The sequence below is a fragment of the Pelmatolapia mariae genome, linkage group LG1 (genome assembly GCF_036321145.2).
Source record: "Pelmatolapia mariae isolate MD_Pm_ZW linkage group LG1, Pm_UMD_F_2, whole genome shotgun sequence".
NCBI classification, from domain to species: Eukaryota; Metazoa; Chordata; class Actinopteri; order Cichliformes; family Cichlidae; genus Pelmatolapia; species Pelmatolapia mariae.
In genome coordinates, this window is record NC_086227.1 from 4,845,694 (window position 1) to 4,871,780 (window position 26,087).

The following is a 26,087-nucleotide window of genomic DNA, read 5'->3' on the forward strand; positions in this document are numbered from 1 at the left end:
TGGCGCAGAGCCCACGGGCATGTCACTGCAGCCCCCTCTGGCTTTTGCCCAGAGGAGGTAACCCCTCGTCTGGGCTCTCCTCAGCTCTTCTCAGAAGGGTGCCACGGTTGCCCCTCCGATGGTCCTCCTTGGGCTCTCACAGTCTGGGGGCCTCTGGATGTCTGGGGCCTCGATCTCCTCCATGCTTGCTTCATGCCCTAGGGGTCGGGGCTGTGGCTCCCCACACCCCCTAGCAGATCATTACATGGAGAAACCTTTTGAACACAAGCATGCTGATCCACACAGGTGTGCATACAAGTGTACACACGGGTGTTCACAAACAAACTACACCTTTCTTGGCTGCTACCTCAAAGCACATTGTGTGCCCTGTCGCTCTTGCGTGCTGTACAATAACATTCAGTATTCAATATTTAGTATTTACTGTTATTTACACTTACTGCGATGGTGTTGTGTTTATTATGTTGCTCTCCTTTTGTTTTGTTTTTTTTGTTTTGTTTTTTTATCTCTTAACCAGTGATCCAGGGGATTTTTTTTTGTTAAGTGCCCTTTCTTACTGTCCCTCTTCCCCTCTGTTTTTCTTTCCTTCCTTCTCTTTCTTTCTTTCTCCCTTTTCTATCCCCCAGTAATTTCTGTCCTGACTAACAACTAAAAATAAAATAGAATAAATAAATAAATAATAACAACAAGGTCAATCAAATGGACCAACACAGCAAGGCCGTGGTGATCCACTTGGTAAAGTAAATCCATTGGGCATCTTTCTTGGCCTTTAGGCAATAATTCTGATGGCTAACGAACCAAATGGGACAGGCAAAAAAAAAAAGAAAAAAAAGAATGGACTATCATCTTTGGGATCACAGGCAGCCCAGAGACTATGGCTCCCAGGCTTCCCCGCACTACATAACCCCAAATTCTAGTGGTGTATCCCCCAGAAGACTTTCAGGAAGGAAGAGGATGATGAACAGCTGATGCGACTCGGCCAAGCATATGTCTCTCTGTAACACCCCTTTCAACACTTGGGATACAGATTTAGATGGTTACCTGTGTGTTGGGCCAATAGCTGAGGTTCGACTACTGGAGCAAAGTGAATGACTAATGAAACGCTCAGAGAACTTGGTTTGATCGACTTGTATTCACAATTAAAGAATCTCACATACATACAATGAAAACAATAACAGTACATGAAAGGAAAAATTGGGCCCAAGTCATGGAAAATAATAAACAAAACACACACACCCCGGGGGATTTGAATCAGTCTCTCTCTCGTGTCAGCCGACACCCTTAAGTGTGAGTCCAGCAATGAGGATTCTCCTTGCAGGATGTGCAAAGGAGGAATGAGGTGCAAATCTGTCCTACCACTTAAGTAGAATTTGTACAGTTCACGGCTCGTCCAAAGAATTTAGTTCTCTTCTTAAAACAATCATCTCAAGGATCCTGGAGGGGTGGCTCACCATCTTTGGACCGGATCATCACCGAACTGTACTCCCAAAAAAAAACCTGACCTGTATAACACAGTCAGAATAACATTCAAAAATCTATATTTAGTCATTTATACATGTATCCTTTCTTATGTGTCGTTCATACATACTAACAAATTAGCATTTTACCTTTCCAGTATACAGAAAGAACGACAAAATATTCCGAAACATTGACAATGATAACTTCTTACCAAAGTAACCAACAAAATGGGCTCTCCTGGAGCTTCAAAATGGCGATGGTGAAGCGTTGTAGCACAACTACAAGGAAACATAACCCCATTTTCTTTAAACTGTATTCACCTCACAATGAACACAATTAAGGATTGATATAGGAACATATCAACATCTACAGCATACATATAACTTACAATCTTTACATGCATCGTCATAGAAAGCTAATAAACTCTAACATACAGTTTAATCCTTACAATCACATGTACAGCCACATGGCTAATAGCAATAGCCGCGATAGCCGCTAGCATGTCATCGTTAGTGGCTTAAACTCACAATATTCTTGTTCACAACAAATTAACTCACCCAGAAGAATCCGAGCAGTGACAAACTCCTTTCTGGTCAACAACAAAGTCTAGATAGTCTATTTCCACCGAGTAAGCCGACTGAATAAAACGAACCACGCTTTCCACTTGGAAAAACCGGACTTTTCTTCCTCTCCCTCTTCCCTGATATCCGTAGCTGCTACGCAGTGAACGGCAGGAGGCGGTACTTCCCCCTGTATACTTCAAGGACCATCAGGACATTATAGACATCTTCTGTTTTATTAATTCTCAACAAAATAATTTAACTTAATAAAACTTAACAGTGAACTCAAAATACTAACATCATTCAAAACACACTAAAACCCTTAGTAACTCTCCAGGGTTACATCTCCATTAGAGAAAAGAATTGCCACCGGTAAATGTTTATAATGGGGCAAGAGGGTACACTCTATTGAAGCATGTATACTGAAGCCAAAAGATAATGGCCAGCAATAAAGGTGGGGATATAGGCAGACAATTTAAAGATTTCCTGCCAAGACTGCTCGTCAAACCTCTTTTTCAGTCTAGCATTATATCCAAGCCAATATTGACTCTCAAGTGGAAATGATTCTTTTTTTCTTTTCTTTTCTTTTTTTTACCAGAATTTGGAGGCTCAACTCAACATTCCCCTGGTTGGGGGAGCAACCTTCCACACCAGCTTATTAATCGACCAAAGACCCAACCAGAGTTTTAATTCATTTGCAAACCTGATACTTATCCTTTTACCCCTTAGATGGAACACTATGCTATCTAAATGGTTAAAGGACGAGTTCTTATATAGTGCTTTTCTACTCTAACTGACAACTCAAAGCATTTTACACAAGTTGCCTCATTCACACAAGCACTTTTTCATTGCTTTGTGTCTGACATTCATATTCCACATGCTCCATCAAAGATCCACTTGTAGTTAGTGTCTTGCTGAAGGATATTTGGCATGTAGACCAGAGCAGACTGGGATCGAACCACCAACAGGTTTGTAGGCAGTTGTAACTTGCTTAGGGGAATATGAGGGAGGAATGGCAAATAAAGAGGAGCAGAAAGGGCTACAACGTAACAATATGCCTCTCTTTCCAGTAAAGATGAGGATTATGGAGCTCAACCAAGGTTAATCTAACAGGATTGCTAGGAGAATGAAACACAAGAATTACAAATTCTCCCTCATCTCTATTCACCATTACAGTGATCTCAAAACTGGCAATGGCTTAATTTTTTTTTCCAACATGAAAAAGATCCAAAACACACAGCCAGACCAAAAAACCTATATTGGGGTGGCTGTGGCTCAGGTGGTAGAGCAGATCAGCTACTGACTGAAGGTTGGTGGTTCGATCCTTGGCTTCCCCAGTCTGCATGCTAAGTATCCTTGGGCAAGATGCTAACCCCAAGTTGCTCTCCGATGCGTCCATCGGAGTGTGAATACTTAGATTGCGCTTAAGTATAGAAGGAAGTGCTTGTATGAGTAGGTGTGAATGAGGCATGTTGTATACAGCGCTTTGAGTATGCTGGGAGAGTAGAAAAGCGCTATATAAGAATCAGTCCATTTACCATTCAGTCCATATTGATATTTAAATACACACACATAGTGAAACGATGTGCTACATGTCACATCGTTTCCAAAGCCAGAAACTCAACATAGAGGTTGAGACGATAAATGCACCGCAGGACCATCTTGAAATTTGGGGTTGTTCTCATACTTTAAACCTATCCAATTTCCTTGTACACGTGTACTTTTCCAGATTGACCAACAGCAGTTTGACGAAATAATGGATCTAAAAGAGAGCTGGAGAATGGAGGAGAAGCGGTGGGTGAGAAGAGCCCCTTCATTCAACCTACCATCTCCTCTGGGGTCCAATACCACTTGCGCATTGCCAAGGAAGAGGTTAAGCATTTGTCTCACTGCATAAGAAATGAACACTACATGAAGGAGATAGTATGTGTGGATTTAACCCAAGGCCCTGCTGTCTTGGCTAATTACAGGCTAACCTTCCTTTTTATCTCAAAAACTATTGGAATAGTATTTGTAAAACAGCTAACTTATGTGCAGAGAAATGGTTTATTTGAAGAGTTTCAGTCAGGTTTCGGAGCACATAGGCACATACAGAAATAGCTTTAGTGAAGGTTTTAAATGATCTTGGCCTCTAACAGTGGACTCAGTCTGACTGATCTCTCAGTCAGAACATGGTATATTATATTTAGATGGAAACTAGCGAGCTAACTTTCTGCTAACTTCTAATTCTGTTAAATTTAATAAATTCTGTTTTCATGGATGCCTGGATGTTAAACTTAATTGTTACACCTGGTAAAGCAGCAATGCTGATGATTTCATTAAAGATGAAAGAATTCAGACAGTTTTAACTCTTAGTGATGAGGCAGTGTTCGTTTGACTTTGGGACCTGAAGCGGATGGAGTTTTGGACTCAGATTACTTCGCGAGGCTCCTGACTACTGTAGTCATAATGCTCCGACAATCCATCATGTGGTGTGGCTTCGTAGCTTATACTTAAACATTTATTGGCAGATTTTTGAGCGCCGTGTACCACATAAAATCGGTTTGAGGTCAGTAAGCACAACAAGAATTCACACATAAGGCGCACCGGATTATAAGAAATTAAGAAAATTAAAGCATTTTAAGTGTGCCATATACTGGGGAAAATAAGGGTCTGTTTTAGGCAGGTGAGGAAAAAATACTGTGAACAAAGATTGCTTTCAAAATAGAAGCCTTAATCATTTATTTTCATCAATCAACAAAATGTAGTGAATGAACAAAAGAGAAATCTAAATCATATCAATATTTGGTGTGATCACCCTTTGCCTTTAAAATAACATCAATCCTAGGTAGTGTTGAAGGAACTCAGCTGGTAGGTTGTTCCAAACATCTTGGAGAACTAACCACCTATCTTCTGTGGATGTAGGCTTCCTCACATCCTTCTGTCTCTTCATGTAATCCCAGACACACTTGATGATGTGTCCAGTGTTAACGTACGGAGCCCCTCTGCTAACTGCGCTAACGCGTTGATGCCGTGCAGCACCACGCATGGGACAATCCGCGCTAACTTGCGAACGGAGATTTGCCGTGTTAATGCAGTTAATGTTAACGTAATGATAAAGAAGAAAACACACAACAAAATAGCTGCAAGGCCCTTAGCTATGTTCAATAAAGCAAAGATTCTCTTTCTGTTTTTATACACTGGCGGGGTGTGGTTTGCGGCTCTGCTGCATAAGAGGGGTGGTGCAGTGGGTTGAGGGGGGAGCGCCATAGAGGGTGGCAGGACAGGTAGCCTGGCACTGATTGAGTAACTTAAACAGTACCAGCCGCAAACCAAACCTCGCCACAATGTATAAAAACAGAAAGAAAGTCTTTGCTGTACTAAACATAGTCATGAATAACTAACAAGAAATTTCTCTTTCATTTTCTGTTCTCAGTGGCAATAGTATACACTGTTGTAGATTGTGAACCACTTTACATGCTTTACATCTGGCTGATGTTCACTAATACGTTCCTGTTTCTTTGGTCCAGAGCAATGTATATTCAGCTTTAAGAGCCAACAGGAGGCCGTAGAGAGAGCAAATAACTCACACACAGTATGGCCTAGTGTCAGCAGTCTTTACAACAAGTGTGGACAAAGCTTTATCAGTGTCTACAGCACTGGAGACTGGCACTGTCTGGTAAGTCCCTTAAAGTCCCTGTTTATGGTCCTAACAGCAGGGGGATGTTCAAGTTAACGTTTGTGTAAATGAACATGTAATGCACTGGTTAACTATAATGTTAATCTTTGCTTATTTCTACTCAAACTGAAAACTAAATAATTAAATATTAGTAAATGGTTTATTCATTTGATTTATACCATGGATGGGCTGTTGCAAAGGTTTGTATCTTTACTGAACACATGAAAGAACTGACAGTCATTAAAATGAGACCCCACTCCCCCAGACTCCCTTTAGAGGGTATAATCCTCAGCTGTTTCATTATTCATATGCTTTCATTATATTTATTGGATCTGTATTTTCTAATTTTTCTCATGTGTTGTCTCTGTCTGCTCAGTGGAGAATATGCTATGCTGAATACTCTGAGGTGAAAACAGTGACGATCAAAGTGAAAGAAACCATCTGAGAAGAACTGGGAAAATCGAGTGCTCTGCACTTCCTGTCGCACCAGACCACATCACAATTCTCTAACACCCACACACTCCCAATTTTGTTTTAAACAAACTATGCTGAAAGCAGTGCAAGGGCAATATATGGGATATCAGACCACTAAAAGGTCCACTTTTGTTTTTGTCATAGGCAAATGTATTGTGGCAGCATATAAATCTGTTGATGTCTCATTTCATTTTTCAAACAATACCCCAATAATTTATTGTGAAGCTCCATGGAAGTACAGTGAGTTCTGTATATTGTTTGAAATTAGAAACTCGTTTAGGCAGGGAATTCTAGCTTATCAAAAGAGCACAGCAGGTAAATTAAGCATGGAAAAATCTCAATTGTGTGTACAACCAAAGCTCACTTTGATCTCAATGATCCTAAGCTGATAAACTTTGGTCTGTCCCGGAAGATGCTGTCAGTGGGTTTGATTTGTTTGTTATTTGATTAGTTGTCTCTGCTCTTTTTCAGGGTTCTTTTACCAGTGATACCATCAAGTGTGACTATCTAGATACAACAATCTATTGCAAGTGACCAAAATTCTATGTGACAAAAATGGATCAAAAAAACAAAACAAAACAAAACACCTGAAAAGGCTGCCTGCCAGGGTTTTTGGGAGGGCATACTGTTCATTCCAAGTATTCCAAATCTTCAACCCGATTTATAGTTTGGTATGATTGTAGAGTGCCAGTTCACCTTTGAACCTGTAGTTAAGGTTTCTTAGTCAGAAACTCAGTCTATACTCGGGCGATACGGGCGACACGGGCGGTTGCCCGGGGCGGCATCGTGGTGGGGGGCGGCATCACGGGCATCGCCCAAAAAAAAATTGCTCGTACTCATGCTGCCCCGACGTCAGCCAGCGCATACTGGGGATATCATAGGCACCGATCGGTTTTCTATCGCCCATTTGCTGGGAGTAAGGGCGCCCTCCGTTTGCGAGGTGCGCCTGCTGCTTGAGGCACAGGGAGGAGAGGGCGGGGCGGCGGGGGATTCTCTGGCTGGCTGGAGCAGCGTCTAATAACCAACTCGCAAAATAAAACAAAATAAAAACAAACCAACAAACACGAAAACACCAGACATAATGATACAGACTTATAATTTGCACCGATGTTTTTTCGAAATTCTGTATGCGGAAAGTGAGCGCGAGAGCCCTCGGTGCGCCTGCTCGCTGCTGAAGTCAAAGTAAACTTTATTGTCATCTCCGCTACATACAGTCCAGTATATAGAGAGACGAGACGACGAGGCTCCAGTTACAGCAGTGCAAGTAAACAAATAATAACTATAAGAAGAGTAAGAAAATAAACATACACTTTAGGACCAGGGGTAAAGGGATCAATAACAATTAAAAATGTATATTTTATAGTTTGATGATTTAAAGTCTCACACACAACCCGTCGAAAGGGGAGGGGGGCCGGCTGTTTCCAGATAGAGCACATTTCATTCATAATGTTGTCAGTCCAAGCCCATTATGTATTCATGATTTGAATCCTGGGTTGTGTGAAATCCCAGAAATAAACCCTAGACAAAGTGAATCCGTGAACTAAGGTGTAGGTCTATTAGGTTATGTTGTGGTGATCCTCGGGTTGGGGAATGGGTGTTCATACTGGAGTGCAAAATTAAAACCAATGGAAGATGGACAAGAAAAGTTCAAAGCCATCAGGTCCTCAGTTTAGAAAAAAGAGAAAAGAAGAGGAGGAGAAACGAGCAAAAGATACAGGTAAGCAGATGTGTCATTGGATAATGGCAGGGCATGTAGCCTGAAACTATCAGAATCAGAATACTTTATTAACCCCTAAGGAAATTATGTGAGTTACAGTTGCTCCAAGAAGAAATGGTAAAAATAGTAACAGACTAAACTCCAAACAATACATTATGTTACAGATTTTAATATTAATTAGTCATTGTCAATTGTTGATTTGTCCTGTTCTCATTGTATGACAAATTATGATGGCTGTCTGGTAGCTGTTTGCATACTATGCATACTCTCTCTCTCTTCATATGTGTGTGTGTGTGTGTTTCTCTGGTGAAATTCAGTATGGTTCCGACAACAGTTTTATGTTAATGTACAATCCTTAATATTTATACACACATTTATACACACACACACACATAAAGTTTTTATGTGTGTGTGTGTTTATATATATGTTTATATATATATATATATACACATATATATATATGTGTATATATATATATATATATATATACATATATATATATATATATATATATATATATATATATATATATATATATATATATATATATATATATATATATATATATACATATATATATATATATACATATATATATATATATATACATATATATATATATATATATGTGGGGAACTGAATGTGGATGTGGCGTACAACACTAGAGGCCAGCTTCAATGTCGTTCGGACTGGAGAAGTGTAGTCGGATGGTAACAAAGAGTGGGAAGGTAGTCAGAACTGAGGGGATTGAACTACCAGAAGGCAACACTGCAGACATAGAGGACAGTTACAAGTACCTGGGGATCCCGCAGGCGAATGGGAACCATGAAGAGGCCGCTAGGAAAGCTGCAACCACCAAGTACCTGCAGAGGGTCAGGCAAGTCCTGAGGAGTCAGCTGAACGGTAAGAACAAGATCCGGGCCATCAACACCTACGCCCTGCCCGTGATCAGGTACCCTGCTGGGGTAATAGGCTGGCCAAAGGAGGAGATAGAAGCCACTGACATAAAGACAAGAAAGCTCCTGACCATGCATGGAGGGTTTCACCCCAAGTCCAGCACCCTGAGGCTGTACGCTAAGCGGAAGGAAGGAGGCCGGGGACTGGTGAGTGTCAGCACCACAGTCCAGGATGAGACAAGAAACATCCACGAATACATCACGAAGATGGCCCCAACCGACCGCGTGCTCAGTGAATACCTCAGGCAGCAGAAACCCAAGAAAGAGGAGGAAGGCGAGGAACCATCATGGAAGGACAGGCCCCTGCACGGTATGTACCACCGGCAGATAGAGGAGGTGGCTGATATCCCGAAATCCTACCAGTGGCTGGACAAAGCTGGACTGAAAGACAGCACAGAGGCACTAATCATGGCAGCACAGGAACAAGCACTGAGCACAAGATCCATAGAGGCTGGGGTCTATCACACCAGGCAAGACCCCAGGTGCAGGCTGTGTAAAGATGCCCCTGAGACAATCCAGCACATAACAGCAGGGTGCAAGATGCTAGCAGGCAGGGCATACATGGAGCGCCATAACCAAGTGGCCGGCATAGTGTACAGAAACATCTGTGCCGAGTATGGCCTGGAAGTTCCGAGGTCAAAATGGGAGATGCCCCCAAGGGTGGTGGAGAATGACTGGGCTAAGATCCTGTGGGACTTCCAGATACAGACGGACAAAATGGTGGTGGCTAACCAACCGGACATAGTGGTGGTAGACAAACAGAAGAAGACGGCCGTAGTGATTGATGTAGCGTTCCGAATGACAGCAACATCAGGAAGAAGGAACACGAGAAGCTGGAGAAATACCAAGGGCTCAGAGAAGAGCTCGAGAGGATGTGGAGGGTGAAGGTAACGGTGGTCCCCGTGGTAATGGGAGCACTAGGTGCGGTGACTCCCAAGCTAGGCGAGTGGCTCCAGCAGATCCCGGGAACAACATCGGAGATCTCTGTCCAGAAGAGCGCAGTCCTGGGAACAGCTAAGATACTGCGCAGGACCCTCAAGCTCCCAGGCCTCTGGTAGAGGACCCGAGCTTGAAGGATAAACCGCCCGCAGGGGCGAGATGGGTGTTTTTTTTTTATATATATATATATATATGTGTGTGTGTGTTTTATGTGTGTGTAGAGAGAGAGAAAGAGAGAGAGAGAGATAGTATGCATAGTATGCAAACGGCTAACAAGCAGCCATTATAATTCGTCATACAATGAGAATAGGAGACAAATCAACAATCAGTGTCTGTCTACTGCTTACTAAGATAGCCAAGTGGCTAACAAACGTACACAGAAATGTTATCTTGTTCAGGATACATGTCACACACAATACCTGCCATTATCCAATGACACATCTGCTTACCTGTATCTTTTGCTAGTTTCTCCTCCTCCTTTTTTCTCTTTTTTTCTCTTTTTTTGTACACTGAGCACCTGATGGCTTTAACCTTTTCTTGTCAATCTTCCATTGGTGTTCATTTTGCACTCCAGTATCAACACCCATCCCCAAACCCGAAAATCACCACAACATAACCTAACGGACTTACACCTTAGTGCAGAGATTCGATTAGTATAGTAAGGTTTTTTTTCTGGGATTTCACACAACCCTGGAAAAAATAATTAATACATAATAGGCTTGGATTGACAACATTATGAGTGAAATGTGCTCTATCTGGAAGCACCCTGCCCCCCTCCCCTGTCGACAGGTTGTGTGATAGACAGCATCAGCAGCAAGCAGGCGCACTGAGGGCCCTCGCGCTCACTTGTCGCATATGTGTGTGACAGAATTTAGAAAACACATCAGTGCAAATTATAAATCTATATCATAATGTATGCTGTTTTTGTGGTTGTTAGTTTGCTTTTATTTCGTTTTATTTTGCGAGCTGGTTATTAAATGCCGTTCCAGCCAGCCAGAGAATCCCTCGCCGCGGTTCTCCTCCCTGTGCAGCAAGCAGCAGGCGCACCTCGAAAATGGAAGGCGCCCGTGTCGCCCATGTCAAAAACCACCACTGTGTGAGGCCATCTGTCCACGAGACCAAGCTTAGGTTAAAAATGGATCATGCAACAAAACAACGATCCCAAAAAAGACACTATCAAATCTGCAGAATCCCTGAAAAAGAAAATGTCAATGTCAGACCTCAGCCCTACTAAAATGTTGTGGAACGAGCTGAAGAGACCTGTGTGTGGAAAAATAGCTGGAAACCTGAATCAAGTGATGCAACATTGCGAAGACGTTTGGGCCAAAATTCTTCCGGAACTATTCGAGAGATTGATAAAGTCTCTCACATAGGAATTTAAATTTGTTTGTGCTAAAAGCGTTTCTACAAGCCTTTACAACCCTTCTGGAACTTATTTTGAAAAACATCAGGCATCGATGTTATTTTGAAAATTAGTACCGGAAATCTCTGTGTTAAACAACCCGACTGCTCAAAATTCGTCCGGAGTGGAAAGTTTTAATCGTGGAATCAGGAAGTCCAGTAAAAGATTGTTGTGAGGTAATCCGCGGCTGGTATATACAGTAAAGCTGCTAAACCCTCTCTGTCTCTCACTGGACCTTTCAGGCATGCGGTAAGTGGATATTAATGCTGTGCTAAGATGTTTTGTGTCTCGTGGTAAGCAGTAACCAGTAACTCAATTGTCGTGATTTTTCTGATTAACTCTTTTTTGACGGAGTTACTATTTAAAAAAAAAAAAAACTCTGCCCCATTTTCTGTGACATGTCCCACAAATGAAAGCACCTTGTTTTCCAGCAGTCATTATTATTGTTGTTATTATTATTATTGTTGTTATTATTCAGAAGTTGGCTAGGAGTATAAAAATTGCTGCGCAGCGTACCACACAGCAGAGACATGCACAGACATTTGGACTGTCGGCGGCTACATTCACAGTCGTTATACCTCATGTTGGCACTCCAGACTAAAGCTAGAAAATGCAGCATGGAACACATGCAGGGGCCTGTCCTTCCAGCTTTCTGTTGCCTGCGGTATTTACTAAGCACAGTTATAGGCCATCTTCCTGATGCGCACATGGATGTTTGGTATTTCATGCTAGATAGTGGTTATGACTCCCACTAGTCCTCGGTCTCCTCCTTTACGTTTACTGTACAGTCTCAAGGTGCTGGACTTGGGGTGAAACTCTGTAAGGAGATTCCTTGTCAGTGCTTCCTATGGCCACCAGGGTATCTGACTAACAGTAGGTAGGGTGTAGGCATAGATTGCCCAGATCTTGTCCTTCCCAATCATCCGACTTCTCGGGACATTGCCTGACCCTCCGCAGGTATTTGGTGTTTGTCGCTTTCCTAGTAGTCTCTTCGCTATGATGCCTGATAGGACATTACATGTGGTCCTGAGGCAGGTTATTGGCTGTTAGTTAGATGGAACCGGTCCCTTCTGGGGATCCTTGGGGATCAGAATTGAAACACAGACACAGCAGCTTGGCACCCTCTCTACCTCTGTGCCCCCATCAAACACAAGTGGTTATTGATGATGTGAGTCCTGGTAGGAGTAGTAGGATAATCCTACAGCACCATACTTCTTGCTCATATTTAGCCATATCATGTAAAATGGATAGGGCAACGCTACAATGTGCAAATGGATGACACCAAAACAAACAGCAGAAGCAACCTAAGAGTTTCTCAAGGTAAAAAAAAAAAAAAAAGGATTTTAATCAGTTAGTCATCTAATGTCAACACGATAGAGGCGTGCTTTTCAGGCGTGCCTTCAGTTCTGCCGACAGAACTGAAGGCAGAGAGAACCGCAAGCAAGCAACAGCAGAAGATAACTGTAGTATAAGCCTGGCAGAGCAAATCAAGGGAGTTTATACTTTAGGTAGTCATGAGGACTAAGGATTTTCAAGTATTAAAAACAATCCATATATTTAGTGATTTTATGTATTCTGTTATATGGTAGTTTGTCCAATAAGATTTTTGTTAAATTGTGGACTGCGCTTCACAATTTCTCTAAATACTAAACATTTCATGCAATGCCTTTGTTAAATACTTTGAATTCAACCTGAAAGTCTGTTCTTTGATTTTGATCTTTTAGCACACCTAGTTGTTGTTTTGTTTTCTTAATAATATTATTTGGGCTGCAAAGCTAATTATGCCTAATCAACCGGTAGAATGACTTTTTTTTTAAATTAATTCAAAGAGTATGTGTTTGTTCTACATCACAGCAACATTGTCTGTGTGCAGGCTGACAGATATATTTAGGCCTCCTCTTTCCTTTAACAGTGGTTAACTTAACTAGTAGCTCCAAGAAGAATGTCCTACTGGTCTGTTGGTCTTCACCGGGACTCTGGAGACATTCCCAGCAACATGGAGCAAAAAAGCAGTAAGTAACCTTCCCAGCATCTTATGTTCTCTAAATTCTGTTATGCACATGGCTGGTTTGCTTGGTGTTCTTGATGCAGTCGTGGCCTCATGAGGCAGGTTGAGAAAGAACGTTACTGCAAACTGAAATGTAGCTATGTGTGAAGTGGCAGCAGCGCTTCTTTCTTTTAGAAAAAGAAGAACTGAAACTATGATGGTTTCAAAAGTGTTATTTTTTGCCATTTATATGTGAAGTAAACTGTGCACACTGACATCTCGCTTAACACATGTAAGCATCTTCTAGATTTTCTTCCTGCCAAATACAGTATGTTTCACTATGCAGTGTGTGGCAAATGATAATAGAACACGTGGGATTAGGTAGGAGAAAAGTATAGTGGAACATTGTAAACTGGTTTGTAGTCAGTTTTATTACTCTATTTTTCCCACTGTAACGAGGAACCTAATGTGTTTGTATCTTTTGACTTCCTGCCTATAATACTACAGACATTCAAATTAATTCAGTGTAAAAAAAAAAAAAAGGAAGGAAAAAAAAGACATTTTGTTTAAACTTTATAAACTTGCATAATAATATATAAGTTAGGAACCCATCAATCTGGGCAAGTTTTCCTTATCACAAAGGAATGTCACCCAATAATGTAACAGTCCTGTACATTACAGTTACAAAGCTTCTTCAGCTATATGTGTGCCGGGCACACAGGAAAAAAATGATTAAACAAACTTTATTAATCCCTGAGGAAGTTCATTGATCACAGTAGTGGGCTACTCCTACTCACAAAAAATAAAACATTCATGCTATAAAAGCAAAAAAGTCTAGCAAATAATAATTCACAATAACGTAGCATCACATAAGAAGATGCTTCTTCCACTTTTGCTCCAATCAACTGATTTCAGTTTGTGTATGAGAGGAGAGAAATGGTGGAGCTCTACAGTGTTAGAGCTTTTGATGAGTGGAGATATGGACATTACTTTTATATTTAAATCACAAAAGAACAATAGTGCAATGGTAAAGTGGAAACTGCATCCAAGATAGAACCAAGTGCATTATGAACCCAGAGTGATTTAAAAGCTGAGTGCGTGTCGAACCCAGCAGCCAGAGCCTGATCTTCAACAGGTAACAAAAGCAGTGAGGAGCAGCCAGAGGAGCAGCCAGAGTTGAAGCCTCTATTTCTACTTGTTCATGGTCCTAAAGTAGAATCACTGTGGCGATCGCTTTAAAGCATGCTTGCTTTGTGTTTTGTAGGTTTTGTGTTCATGTGTGTATAAAAAAACAAAAAACAAAAACAAAAAAAAACTGAAAGAAAGATTGCTTATCTGTCCTTACTAGCATAGAGATTTGTGTTGACGTGTGCAAAAGGTTTGTTTTATAGGCTGGTATATATGTGACAATGCGTTTTAGTTCATTTTACAGAGTAACAAGAGAGTGGTGTAACAAATTACTTTCTCCAGCGAGTAATTGAGTAATAGAATGCATGAAGAAAAGTCAGAAAAAATGTGTAATAATTTACTTTTGTAGAGTAACACTGCTGTTGAGGTGGCTAATTTCCAGAATTTTGGCAATGGCTCTAAATTGTTCTATCTTATATAGTAGCGTTTTTAGTGAAGTACATCACACCTTCATTACAGCCCAGTTTCCCAGTTGCACTAAAAATCACGTTCTTTTAGTGTTACAGAGCTATGGTTAGGCTAAGGCTACAGCTAAGCAGCTTGCTGTCAGGCTGCATTAGGAATATCTAAAATGACACACCTCTCTCAAGCAGTGTCATCCTCCTGCAAAAAGTCAACTAAATTCAATACAGCTTTAAAATGCATCTGTTGTTTTTTGTTTGAGCCAGATGTTAATGTATATGGTGGGTCAAGTACTGAATCATCAACCAGGTATTAGCTGTTAGTCAAAGTCCGCCCACCCCATCATCAAATCTTATTGAAAAAAAATGGATGAATTGTTTAAACATTAACCCACTTGCGTACATTCTCCCGCTCCATCACACCACCACAGATGCAGGGCCTTGAGTGTGTACTAAGGTGCAGGGGAGGCATTCCTCCTCTGTCCCCTCCTGGCAACCCGTGCCTCAATTTTACTCCTTAACTTAGACATACACATTACTTACACTCTCATGACACATACATGTAGGGCCTTGGGGGTGGGCACACCGAACAGTGTCCAGAGGGCGGTCTGTTTATTCAGCCTCACCTCTGGTGCCGGTGCCCACCTCTCACTTTTAAATACATGTAGACCTTGAGGGTTCTCGGGAGCTGCTATCTGGCAGAGGGTTGTTGTCACCACGCCCCTCCCTTGTTTTAAATGCACTTTAGAACAGCATGCGCCACATATGAGCAGGCGGTATGAGGCCTGGGGTCTTCTTATACCACCGTTCGCTGTCCACCATTTGGGGCAATGGTCCGTGAGGAGGTGCTGGCTGTCTGTTTGGGGTCTGGGCTAGTGGGCCTCCCTGCTGCTGTGGGACTGGGTGGTCTGCTTGTCTCCACCCCAGAGTAAAGAGAAACATCTCCTGGTTCTGGAGGCAGATTCCCCCTCTGGGTGTGTGTGTCCCTGGACCGGGGGGTATAGAGTATGTTTGGGGAGTGTGAGTGTTTGTTCAGTGTTCATTTCTGTTTGTTGGGTGAATGTGTGAGTATTTGTATATGTGTATGAGGGTGGGAATGCATGTTTGTGTCTGTGTGTGCCTGTTTGTCTATGTTTATGTGATAGGCCGGGTCTTAGACTCCACCCCCCTTAACACTCCTTGGCTGATTCCCCCGCCCACTGGTGCATTGGTGGTTCTCAGTGTCTGGGGCTGGGTGACCGGCTGTTTATTGGCTCACTCCCAGCAGCTGTTTGGTGGGGCCTGGGGCCTGGGTGACCCCCTCCTGGGGCTCTCCTCAGCTCTTCTCTTGGTGGGTGGTGCGATTGCCTCTGCAGTGATCCTCCTTGGGCTCTTGTGTTCTGGGAACTTGTCTTGATTATGGAAGCTATAGTCCAAAACGGCTTTTTGACTATAAATTTTTTTCCCCTCAGCTGTAGATGCAGATGGGGTATTGTCATCAAGTCACGGCGCAAGCGGGTGGTATAGATGTCTAAGTTTGTGAATGCGATAACCAGAGTACGAGGAAACCTATTAAATTGACACCATAGGTGAATCTAATTTAAAAAATCTTGGATGAGCTCGAATCTAATTGACCTCGACCTCATGGTCAGAGGTCAAGTTTTCTGAAAATCTTGTGAATTCAATAATCTGATAACACAGCAACATGGGACTTTGAGATCTAATAGGGGGCAGCTCTGATGGTTGCCAGTTTTTTTGGGGTTTTTTTTTTCTTTTCTCTTTTTTACAGCTTAGAAACTGTAATCATAACTTTTAATTGCTGTTAGGTGGGCATTTTAACATGGGAATCTGACTTGTTTTTGGATCCAGCCTCAGGTGGCTATACCTTGAACTGTGGATTTTGGCACTTCTATACAAGCTTAATTTTTTTGGCCCAAATGTCGTCAAGTAGAGAACTGTGAAATGCTACGGGCTCATTAAAGTTATAAATAAAATTCTCTTTTTCACTTTTAAGTTTTGTTTTCATTTCCAGTTTTTGGCTACATTAAGACAAACAGAACAATATTGTCATCCCTTATGTACCAGGTTTGTTAGAGAAACTCATGAGTCTTTTCCAAGCACAACATCCCAGTGTACTTAAGACTCAGCCACACACTGAGATAAAAATGAGTTCATCCGAAAGACAAAAACTCCCAAAAACAAACTTAACAACATAGTGTATGCTGTACAGTGCAGCGAGGAATACTCAGACCAAACAGCCACTTCATAAACACATGGCACAACATACAGTGTCCAGAGGGCGGTCTGTTTATTCAGCCTCACCTCTGGTGCCGGTGCCCACCTCTCACTTTTAAATACATGTAGACCTTGAGGGTTCTCGGGAGCTGCTATCTGGCAGAGGGTTGTTGTCACCACGCCCCTCCCCTGTTTTAAATGCACTTTAGAACAGCATGCGCCACATATGAGCAGGCGGTATGAGGCCTGGGGTCTTCTTATACCACCGTTCGCTGTCCACCATTTGGGTTTCTGACAAGACAAGATTCCTGACAGTGTTAGTGGAGGCCAAGTTTATGCCACCCAGAGTAAGTATCTGGTTAGATACCATAATTGTAAGGTTTTTTTTAGGTCGAGTACAATAACCTCAGTTTTTTTTCTGAATTTAGAAGCAGAAAATTATGTCTTATAAGGTGTGAAAAGCATGTGGGTCATTATTAGCAGAAGTTTCAGGTGAAACAATTGTGCGGCTTTGCCTCACCCTATCATGTGACCCATTGAGATCAACTGACGCAAGATGTGAGTGGATGTTAAGGTGCCTGGAAACACCTCGGACTGTCCACCATTTGGTCTTAAAACAGAAGAAGCTTTTCAATGTCTTCAAGAAACTTAAAGAACAAGTCTAGTTGCTTTTCTTCCCAAGCTCCTTAGGTTACCATGACCTGGATGACTGAGAACCTACACAGGCATTTCCATAGCAGTGAAAATATATGTTCTGCCTTCTAATGATACTGCCTAAGGGAAATATGTATAATGTAAACAGAATCGGTCCTAGTACGGAACCCTGTGGAACTCCTTAATTAACAGCATGCATTCTTTTTTCCTTTAAATAATAAAAACCCAAGTTGAATCTTGAATATTGACATTGATACAAGAATATTAGTGTTTGCGTTTTTTCCCCCATTTTTAAATAGTAATGTTTTTTTAATGATTTATAGAAGTACAGTAAAAAGTGCTTCTTAACATCTGCCATCAGAGACAATCTTTTCAGACTGCATTAATCCAGTGAGTTGTGCTTTAGCTCATACCATGAGCGTATTCTTTAAATAAGATGACCCAGTTCTGGGTGCATGCTAATAACAGGGTGACAGTAATACAGTGTTCATCCTGCCACAGGTCGCTGTAAAATCCAGTTCCTAGTTACCAATGCACTTTATTTTTTTCTCTTTTCATTTTTTGACTGTCCTCTTTCCTGACAGGCCCTGGGGAGGATATGGGAGCAAAGGTGTCATTGGTGGAGGATACTGGGCCCAGTTCTACACTGTTTACTCACCCCACTTTTAAAAACATCCAGGCAGCATATGAAGATGGAGAGGAGGACGTTGCCAGGGAGCTGATTCAACAAGCATGCTGTGTGGTGTGCAGTGCTGGGACACCCCGCATTGATGGGGTAAGTATCAATACACTGCTGGTTAGGCTATAACCATAAATATAAAATCTCTTATGCAAATTTGGATGTAGTGTTACAGTGATACGCTGGTAAGTATGTGCCTAAATTACAAATAAATCTATATATAATTTATAATAAATAAATAAAATTTATGAATACAATTATAAATTAAAATTGACTGTTATTGTAAAGTACTGATTTTAGTACTGAAAATTCTTTATGGAGTAAAAAAATTCAACTTTTGTATATCAGCTGACATTATACAAGTATTTGTATATACACATTAGGGATAGGAACTGATAAAAATTTAGCCATTCCACTTTGAGCGTCACCACCAATGATTGTTTTCTGCAGTCACTGGTCACCACCATCTCTAAGCAGTATATTAAAGACATTCACACAAATGAATTACATGCATACAATGGCTTCCACTTTGGTGGCCTCAGGATCGCTTCTCTGCCTTTTGTGGATGTGGTTCAGTTGCCTTCATTAGGTGGTGGCGTCCATTACACAGTGGAGCGTTAAGTGTTGAGACACTTTCCTACAATCCATATCCAAGGCCATAGTTATTCAGTCCCTATAAAGCTAAATAGCTGTATTCAAAAATGCTACAACAGCAGTTTTCAGCTCGTGACTCTGTTTCTCTCTGGAAATGGCCCAGGCAGTAAAACAACTACAAGCCCAGGAAGTCCTCCTACTTCCTGGGACCTATCATATCCCAGGACCTTAAGTGGGAGCTAAACTTCAGCTCCCTCAAAAAGGCAAAGCAGAGAATGTACTTCCTGCACCAGCTGACAAAAATAAACAAAAATTGTCATTGATGGTGCAGTTTTACCTTTCCATCAGTGAATCTATCCTCACCTCCTCTGTCACCATCTGGCATGCTGTTGCCTCTACCAAGGACAAAGGCAGACGGTAGCATGTCATCTGCTCTGCTGAGAAGGTGATTGGGTGCAACCTGCCTTGCCTACAAGACCTGTACACCACCAACACACTAAGAAGTGCAAGGATGATTGCTGCCGACCCCTCACACCCTGGTCATAAGCTGTTTGTGACACTCCCCTCTGGTGGAAAGCTGCCCATCAGAAGCAACACCTCACAGCATAACAGTAGTTTCTTTCCCCAGGCTGTGGGACTACTTAACAATGCACCCTGATCACTGCTCCATTAAAGTGTTACAGTAACACACTTATTTACTCAGGCTACCAACATTTTGCACACTGAATTCAGTAAAAGCACTTTGAACATTATGCCCTACCTATATTTTGGACTATATACGGTAAATGCCATATATCCTATTTCTGTACCACAGGGGTTTTTTTTTGCTTTTTACACCACGACAGCATGGCAAATTCCTTGTGTACAAACGTATAAAAGTGTTTCTGATTCTAATTCTGATGACTGTATGAAAACTAGCTGTTGAAAGGGAGACAGATGTGACATGAGCAACTGACTGCTGGTCAGGAGGTCCACACCTCTTAATGTCTAATGACTCTTCATGTCTAAGGGGCAGATAGCAGTTAAGGTGTGCATGGGCTACTTCATTTGCCACACCCACATACCTCTGGGTAACACACCTGCCCCCAAGGCTCTATGTGTATAGTGGTGTGTCTTGAGCTGTAATGACTATATTGTAATCTAAGGAGCTTGGAAAGAAAAGCGACTGACTTTCTTTAATTTTTTAAGCGAAGTGAAACCTCTTCAAGAAATGTATAGAAGTCCAGTCACTTTTTTTTCCCAAGCTTCTTGGATTACCATGACCTGGATGACTGAGAACCTTTACAGGTATATTGTAATGAAATTTCCAGATGAATTTTTGAAGTCTTGTGTTTGGTCTTTAATGGATTTTTTTCCCTATTTCTTGGGGATATTACTTTCATTGTGACTGGCGACAGCAATAATTTTGAGTTGGTTTAGGTAATGAATGAAATGCACTATATGGACAGACGTACAAGGCCACCTGCTCTTCTATAGAAGCTGCTTCTACTTGGAAATGCATGCCATGAAGCTTCCTTAGAGTTTTTGTACTGATGTTCGTGTTTGTAACTCTGTAGTCATCGAGTCAGCTGAGCGCTAATGATTTTTATCCATTATAAGCCTCGGTGCTGGTTAATCCCACTCTACAACTTTGTTGGTTGCCAGTTCGTGGCTTAGTTGCTGTGGTACCTGCACACTTCTACTTTGCAGTAATACCCCTTACAATTGATTGTGGACTATCTGGGAGATATCTAGGAGAAATTTCATGAACTGACTAGGTGCAGCAGTAGCATCCTATAACAATACCACCCTTAAATTCACTGAACTCTCTACAGGGACCCACTTTTTCGCATATGTTTACAAAGGTGGAGTGCATGGCTAGGGCAAAGAAGTTTGGAAATATGTGGGGGAGGGCCAGACACATTCTGTCAGAGCAAATGTAACAGTTTCCAGTTTCATTTGGCGTCTATGGTAGTTATAACTGAATATCTGCAAAACTCATTATAATTATAATTATATCTCTCACCTATACTACAAGTGACAAATAACGAGACATGTCAGTCAGAGAATGCTAACAGTGGTGGTTGTTGTTCTCTGTTCCAGCAACGACAGGAACAGGTGAAACAGGAAATATATTAGCCATTGCACTAAGACAGAGATTCATAACTGGAGAGAGGTTTCACATTATTATTTTATTATAACATTATGACATGGTAATGTTGTGAAACTCTGTGCATGTATAGCAGGGTATCTGGAGGCGGAAAAAATAAAAACGTTATTTTGTGGCACAGTTGCCAAGCTTGAAAAACCAAAAATCTATTTATAGGTGTGAATGGATGTGGATATACATCAATTTATATAGGGGTTTCAAAATGATATCTGGTCTATTTACTAAGAGGATGATCTTCATCAAGGCAGCAACCTGTTTTACTCCTGGTGTGTAAAATGGTGTCACAGTGTCGCTAAGACGAAGGTGAATCCAACACAATCTAAGCAACTAACGTGTAATCATAATAAAATTAAAGGAATGACTCGGCATAAGATAATGACACAACACACCTAAAAGTTAAGCTATTATGCACAGGTTACTCATTACACCCAGTAACAAGCCCACTGGGGGGTATTATAATATAACTGCAAATGAATAAACATCAGTTTCACAAAAATCTATGTGCTATCCTACTATCTCTCACCATCTGCTATACAGAAATATTATGTTTGAGTAAACAAAACCCCAATTGATATCAATTTATGTGTTTTTAAAACATTTGTTAAGTTTTAATGTGCTTGTTTGTGTCTGATTGAGACCCCCTGTCTGATTCTAGTTGACTATGCTCCACCTGTGAGGCATGTGAATGAGTCTTATTGAATTTAAATATGAAGCTCATTGAGTACAGAATGCTGAGCTTGGTTCCATTAGTTGGATATGTTCTTTAGGACTAAGTACCTCAGCTTTTCTATTCTTTATCCAAGCCTGTCTAATGTTTTTCATGGAATTTTTCCACTTGCCATCTTTCAGCTGGATGCATTTTGAGGATTTGCTAATTCTTACATTAAGGACTTTCAATTCAGTTCAATTATATTTATATAGCGCCAAATCACAACAACAGTCTCCTCAAGGCGCTTTATATTGTAAGGTAGAACCTACAATAATACATTCAGAGAAAAAACCCAACAATCATATGACCCCCCCATGAGCAAGCACTTTGGCAACAGTGGGAAGGAAAAACTCCCTTTTAACAGGAAGAAACCTCCGGCAGAACCAGGCTCAGAGAGGGGCGGGGCCATCTGCCTCAACCAGTTGGGGTGAGAGAAACCCCACTTAACTTTCCAAACATGCACTATATTATCAGAAGTGTATGCTCATCTGCTTTCACACACATGAACTTGAGTGACATCCCATTCTCATTCCTTGCATAAGGTTTAATATGATATCAGCCCACCCTTTATTGTTCTCCTGGCAACAAGCCAAACCCATATACATCCAATAGCTAGGTTTCATTTGACGTAGACGTGACGTCGACGTAAAGCGCGAAATTTGACTGGCGGTCGGAAGTGAAAAAGATAAGCGCAAAATCACAGACAGACAGTACGCAAAATGCCTATGTCCTGTTGTGTTTACGGATGCTCCAGTAGGTCGACCAGAGAAACCGATAAACGGTATTTTAGGGTACCAAAAATAGCCCAACGAAGAGGAGAAAAATGGAAAATTCTAACCGAAAAACGTAGGAAAAAATGGATTTTAAATTTACGTTTACAGTCGGGAGGAGCAGAGTCTGCCAATGCCCGTGTCTGCAGCGACCACTTCGTCAGAGGTAATGTTATGTTTGCAAACGAACTTATTAGCATTAGGTTGTCGTTAAATTCTCGTTTACTTAGTGCTTTTAAGTTAGTAGTCTAATATTGACTTGATTGGGACTATAGGCTGCCCAAGTGCTTTGGATGACGAAGAGTCGGAGGACTGGGCTCCGACGGTCAATCTCGGCTACGAACGAAAACCCAGATCGGAATCAGTTCTCAAACGAGAGAAAAGAATGAAGCTTAAGGCAGAACAGCATCGATGTTCAGAGGCGATTTTGGATATGCAACAGACGGCTGAGAGCCCGGATTTGAGCCTAGTGACAGTGGAGAACCCCGAACTGCAGCTTCCAGCTGAGAATCCACAACCAGAAGACTTCAGTGTGAATGAGACATTCACTTATCCAGGTAAGATATTGTGCTGAGATGTAAAACAAACAAGAATCATGTCAAAGAGAAAAAGATGCCATTATCTGTAATGATTATGGTCCAAGTTACATATTACATGTTTGTGATTTTTTAATCACAGAGTAAATCCACTTCTCCATCCTCCTTTGCAATTACCCAAGTCTTCAGAGGTGTCTCGTTTGACCTCTGGGAATGGTTTACCTTGAAACAAACAACTGTCACTCTAACGAAGTCCTAAGGATGTGGCATGTTTGTTGACGTTAAAGCCGCTACCGCTAACTGTTAGCGTGTTTAAGATAAAGCAATATAAGAACAAACACTCACCCTTGCAAACACCAAACTGTATCCATCACGGAGACGTTTTGTTCCAAGGTTGTGGACCCACCCGCTGACAAAAAAATTGTACGCCTCCAGACTCTTGAAAGCTTTCATTTGCTGCCTAGTGTAGTAAGAAGTCTGGAGGACCAAGTAGTTGGTGATATCCACAGCCTCGATAGTAGGCAAATCCTTTACTTCTGTGGTGTATTCGGACATTTTCAAAGAATACGGATCACGTCCGATATATTTTTAAACTATCTGTTTATATCTCTCCCGAGAAACGGGGTCTAAAGTTGCACAATAGCTGCTCTCCTGACTCTCCACAGTGTCCTCCATGTTTACTTCCGCCCTCCACTCAAAAATCGCGCTGCCTCCGCACGTCATCAGAACCACGTGACCGCAACCCAACTATTGCTTGCAGACCGAAGAACATGATTCATTACTCCAGAGAATACTTTTCCACTGCTCTAGAGTCCAGTGGGGGAGTGTTTTACATCACTGCATCTGACGCTTTGCATTGCACTTGGTGATGTAAGCCTTGGATCCAGGTGCTCGTCTATGGAAACCCATTCCATGAAGTTCTTTATGCACTGTTGTTGACCTTATCTGAAGGCCACATGAAGATTGGAGGTCTGTAGCGATTGACTCTGCAGAAGTTTGGCGACCTCTATGCACAATGTAAGTTAGCATCTGCTTATCCTGCAGATATATGGTAATTATGATTCAGTAAAAGGACTAGATGTTACAATCCCTGATAATGCATTGCTTTAAATGGAGAGAATCTTGAAGGATGGCTGTTATGAGGAAAGGCAGCCATGAATTATAATTACTTAGTAAACAAAAAGTGTGATGTAACTCCAAACATGTTTTATATTTTAGATTCTTTAAAATAGCCACCCTTTGCTTTGATTACTGCTGTGCACACTCTTCGCATTCTTTCCATGAGCTTCATGATTTTTTTTCTAACAGTCTTGAAAGAGTTCCCAGAAATGCTGAGCACTTGTTGGCCCTTTTGCCTTCACTCTGCGGTTCATCTCACCCCAAACCATCTTGATTGGGTTTAGGTCTGCTGACTGTGGAGGCCAGGCCATCTGGTGCAGCACTCATCACTCTCCTTCTTGGTCAAACAGCCCTAGAGGTGTGTTTGGGGTCATTTATGCTGTTGAAAAATAAATGATGGTCCAACTAAATGCAAACCAGATGGGATGGCATGTCGCTGCAGGATGCTGGTTCACTGTGGCTTCGATTTTGAATAAATCCTCAACAGTGTCACCAGCAAAGCACCATCACACTACCTCCTCCATGCTTCACAGTGGGAACTGTGTATGTACCATGCATCTTTTCTGCTTCCCACAAAGATACAGCAGGTGGAATCAGAGATGTCAAATTTGGACTTATTAGACCAAAGCACAGATTTCCACTGGTCTAATGTCCATTCCTTGTGTTTCTTGGCCCAAACAAATCTCTTCTGCTTGTTGCTTTTCCTTAGTTGAAGTTTCTTAGCAGCTATTTGACCATAAAGGCCTGATTCACACAGTCTCCTCTGAACAGTTTATGTAGAGATGTGTCTGCTACTGTGTGGCATTTATCTGGGCTCTAATCTGAGGTGCAGTTAACTTGTGGTTTCTGAGGCTGATGCCTCAGCATTGATCCTCAGCAGCAGTGGTGACTCTTTGATGAATCTATTTAAAGTTATTTATCAACTTTTTCTTTTCTACATAATTCCATATTTTTTTTATATGTCTTCAGTTTGTATCTACAATGTAGAAAGTAGTAAAAAAAAAGAAAAAACACTGAATGTCCAACCTTCTGAGTGGTAGTGTTTATTTGAGTCTGTATGTATACTTTTGACCTTGTGTGGCTTATAGAAATTAAATTCTAACTTGTATATACAATTCTTTTTTTCATTTGTTTTCTTTTTGTTTTTGAATGTTATAAAAGATGTATGGTGTACAATCATTCCATCTTGGAAAAAGAACAATTCAGTGAACTCATTAAAAGTCTAATTGTTATGGAAATGTCTTTATATTCATGTGGTGATTTATAAAATGTCTGTTGTTCCACTTGGTTCTAATCCGCTGCTCATTCACACAAAAACAGAACGAACACCAAGGTTATGTGTTCCATTAGCAGTGTTGGGCAAGTTACTTTGAAAAAGTAATTAATTATAGTTACTAGTTACTTCTTAGAAAAAGTAACTGAGTTAGTAACTGAGTTACAAGATTCTAAAAGTAATTAATTACTTGAAAAGTAACTATTGTGTTACTTTTTTAAAAAATGTTTAACCCTCTGGGGTCCAGGGTATAATTGGCCAGTTTTCACTACTTTTGTTTCCTCTACATTTCACCTTTAAAAACTATTTACTTTGCCTTGTTTGGTATCATCAGCACAACCTCACGTGTCTGAATTTACAGCTATGTTTTCATTTTTACATACTGTATTAACACAATTGATCTAAAATCAGACAAAAAAAACATAAAATCCGAGTAGAAAAAGTTATATTTTTACAGTAACAACAACAAACATGTTTATTGAATCATATTTCATAACTTTAAATGCAAATAGAAATTGTCAATTTTAAAATCATATGCATAAGTTTTGCAAACAACAAAGTTATTTGCAGCCATTTACCTTTTACCCCCTTTTTTTTTTTTTTTTTAACCATTTCAAACTGTTTACATAACAATCAGGTGTTCTGCATTCAA

At 41.1% G+C, this 26,087-nt stretch overlaps 1 protein-coding gene and 1 long non-coding RNA gene across 2 annotated transcripts in view; one reads left to right on the plus strand and one right to left on the minus strand.

Moving 5' to 3' along the window:
* Positions 1 to 1,138: 1,138 nt before the first annotated feature.
* Positions 1,139 to 2,127, minus strand: LOC134630493 (uncharacterized). The gene is made up of 3 exons (XR_010094301.1): positions 2,013 to 2,127; positions 1,667 to 1,733; positions 1,139 to 1,499 (listed from the first exon to the last, which is right to left on the minus strand). It is a non-coding gene; the product is annotated as an uncharacterized LOC134630493 (long non-coding RNA).
* A 9,169-nt stretch (positions 2,128 to 11,296) lies between these two features.
* Positions 11,297 to 26,087, plus strand: part of lrrk1 (leucine-rich repeat kinase 1) — a 78,018-nt gene continuing 63,227 nt past the window's right edge. The window contains exons 1-3 of the mRNA XM_063470517.1: positions 11,297 to 11,411; positions 13,075 to 13,174; positions 18,191 to 18,381. Coding sequence (XP_063326587.1) covers positions 13,105 to 13,174; positions 18,191 to 18,381 — 261 coding nt within the window. The 5' untranslated portion in view covers positions 11,297 to 11,411; positions 13,075 to 13,104. The remainder of the gene's footprint in view (positions 11,412 to 13,074; positions 13,175 to 18,190; positions 18,382 to 26,087) is intronic.